General features: G+C 64.0%; 1 protein-coding gene across 1 annotated transcript in view; it reads right to left on the reverse strand.

Annotated features, from left to right (window-relative positions):
- Positions 1 to 2,082: 2,082 nt before the first annotated feature.
- LOC127748674 (beta-1,3-glucan-binding protein-like) overlaps positions 2,083 to 2,533 on the reverse strand; it is a 7,217-nt gene continuing 6,766 nt past the window's right edge. The window contains exon 6 of the mRNA XM_052272521.1: positions 2,083 to 2,150. Within this exon, the coding sequence (XP_052128481.1) occupies positions 2,083 to 2,150 (68 nt within the window). The remainder of the gene's footprint in view (positions 2,151 to 2,533) is intronic.

Consider the following 2,533-nt stretch of genomic DNA (forward strand, 5'->3'; position numbering starts at 1 on the left):
CTCCCCTCCTCTCCCTTCCTCTCCCCTCCCAACACCAACACTGCCAGCGCCTCTCCTCACTGCAAAAGACGGCTTAAAATGATTGTAATATTTTTGTGATTTTCTTCCTTGCTTCCTCCCTTTTCCTTGTTCGCTCTCTCGTCGTGTTCGCCGTCCTCCTCAGCCGCTCGCCTTGTTCGTCCTGCCCTCACCCCAGCTCGCTGGAAAATGTGACTGTTGCGCTCTGACGTCAGCGAAATGCGAGATGATGCGGCGCGGCGCCGCAACAATAAAACAAAATATGACGCTGCGGACGCGGTGCAGCCGGCGGCCCAGCAGCGGTCAGCAGCTGCAGTCTGCCCCTCGGTCTGCAGTTCCCCTTCCCCCGGCATCCGAGGCCTACGGGCGGTGGGGCAGGTGGGGCAGCGCGGGCGCCCGCTGGCGCCAGGGTAGGCCGTCCCGCCGCGCTCGGCTGCACCGCGGGCCGGCCCGCCCCGCCCCCGACACCGACCCTGCCCCCCCGGACCGGACGGAATGGTGCGACTGCGGGCGTGGCCACGGCTCATCGGTGTGGTCAGATAAGAACGCGGGACTCCCCCGAGAGAGAAAGACGAAGAGAGAGAGAGAGAGAGAGAGAGGGTCGTGTGTTGCTCAAGTTTACGGCTCGTGCAGTAAAAGTTGGGGCACGCCAGAACTAGGGGCAGGGCGGCCGGGGGGCGCCCCCATAGTGCACAGCCGTTGTGCGTCCGTGACCGCGCCTCCAACCCACGCTTCCACTCTAGAGTGCTTTTTTGCGGGGACGCGCCGAGGGACGCGCGCGTGGGTGCGCCATCTGCCTTTATACTCCACCTGCCCCCCCCCCTCTTCATTTTTATTTATTATTTTCCTCTCTCTCTCTCTCTCCTTGTCTCCCTCTCCTTCCCTTTGTCTCTCCCTCAAGCCGCTTTGGATTCCGCACCCTCCACGGCGGATGAGCTGCCGATGTGCCGGTGCCGCGCCGAGGCGGGCCCACGCGCCCCCCAGCCGCCCCGGGAGCCCAACGCCCAACCGCACAAAACGGCCCGGGGGACCAGGAGGCAGGCAGCAGGCAGCAGGCAGGGCCTAGCGCGGGGATGCCGGCCCGGGACGGGACGGGACATACCCATAAATTTACGCCGACCTTTTCAGGAGGCGGCGAAATGAGTTTCCTCCCCTCGGCTTTCGCGGCTCTGCTAGGCCGCCCGCCCCCCTGCACGACGGCGCGCGGGGGTGGCAGGGGTTGCGGGGGCGGCGACGGAGCGGGCCACCGTAAAGCAGCGTCCGCTGCGAATAAGGACCTCGTGGAGCTAAGCCGAGGGCCGCGGGGGCGGGGGCGGGGGGCGATGCTATGCCTCGAGCGCTGCTGCTCCTCTGCTCCTCCCGGCCTCGGCAGCCCCTCGGGGGCGTCTCCGGTTACACCGCCCCATTAGGCGGGCCGCTACGCTTCATGTCACGCCCCCGCCGGCCCCGCCTCCCCCCCATCAGCCTGTCGATACTCCGCGCATCGAGTCAAAGATGCAGTGCGAATGAAGCGGAGCGCGAGGGAGGCGAGAAACGCTCGCTCGCTCGGCAAGGTCAAGGCAAGGAGGCGAGGCGCCCGGCCGCGGCGCGCTGGCCGATCGGCGCGCTGCCGCGTATCGAGACGGCCGGCCCGCGAAACAACTACTACTGCAGAAAGAGAAGGAGGAGGAGGAGGGGGCGATTGTGGAGAACGGGGGAAGGAGGGGGAGGAGGAGGAGCAACACAACAACATTGGCCGCGGCAGCATCTCCCCGGTGGTCCGCGGGGCCGCGTCTCCATTCCGATCGCGGTTTGCGCGCGTGCTGCCCGCGCCGTGTGCTGTGCCGCGTCATGTCCTGCAGTGTCTGTCCGAACGCGCGCCGTCGTCATCCTCGTCGTTGAGCCCGTCCGCGTGGCGTTACACGTCAAGATGCGCACGCCGCTCACCGCAGCGAGCGTGCTGCCGCTGCTTTTGCTGCTGCTTTACGCCGGACCCACAGCGTCGTACAGAGGTAGGAGGTGTTGGGTAGTGTGGAGTGGTACGGGAACAAAAAGCCATTAATGTTTGATCGTCACGCCACATAGCTAAAATTTCGAAGTAGGAGAAGAGTATCCAGAAAACAAAAGCAACCGAAAAATAGTCGTGTTTCCCCCTAGTGTCAGACAGTCAGAAATGTTGGTGCCTCTCATGCTCTCGGTTGGCACTGTATTGCGAGTGAATTTTTCTTTTTCGTTTACGATTTCTTCTTCTCCATCCGCGACGCACCCGCGTCGGTAAAATAAATTGTTCGGGCCTCACTTTGGCGGCAAGTTATTATTTATCGCCATTACTCACCTCCCGAATGGTCCCCGCGCACGCAGCAAACGACGACGACCGGCACAGGCTCGGGTCGGGCTGCCCTCACGCCTCCCCCCCTCCCCCCTCCCGCGGGGATTGCCTACCACGAGTCCAACCATCGTGACTTTACTAACTGCTGCGGCTGGGCATAGCCCGGGCTATCCGCCGAGCTGTTCATCGGAATGAATGGCTCCCCCC

The sequence above is a fragment of the Frankliniella occidentalis genome, unplaced genomic scaffold, assembly GCF_000697945.3.
Source record: "Frankliniella occidentalis isolate FOCC.00 unplaced genomic scaffold, Focc_3.1 Scaffold209, whole genome shotgun sequence".
In the NCBI taxonomy this organism is placed as follows: Eukaryota; Metazoa; Arthropoda; class Insecta; order Thysanoptera; family Thripidae; genus Frankliniella; species Frankliniella occidentalis.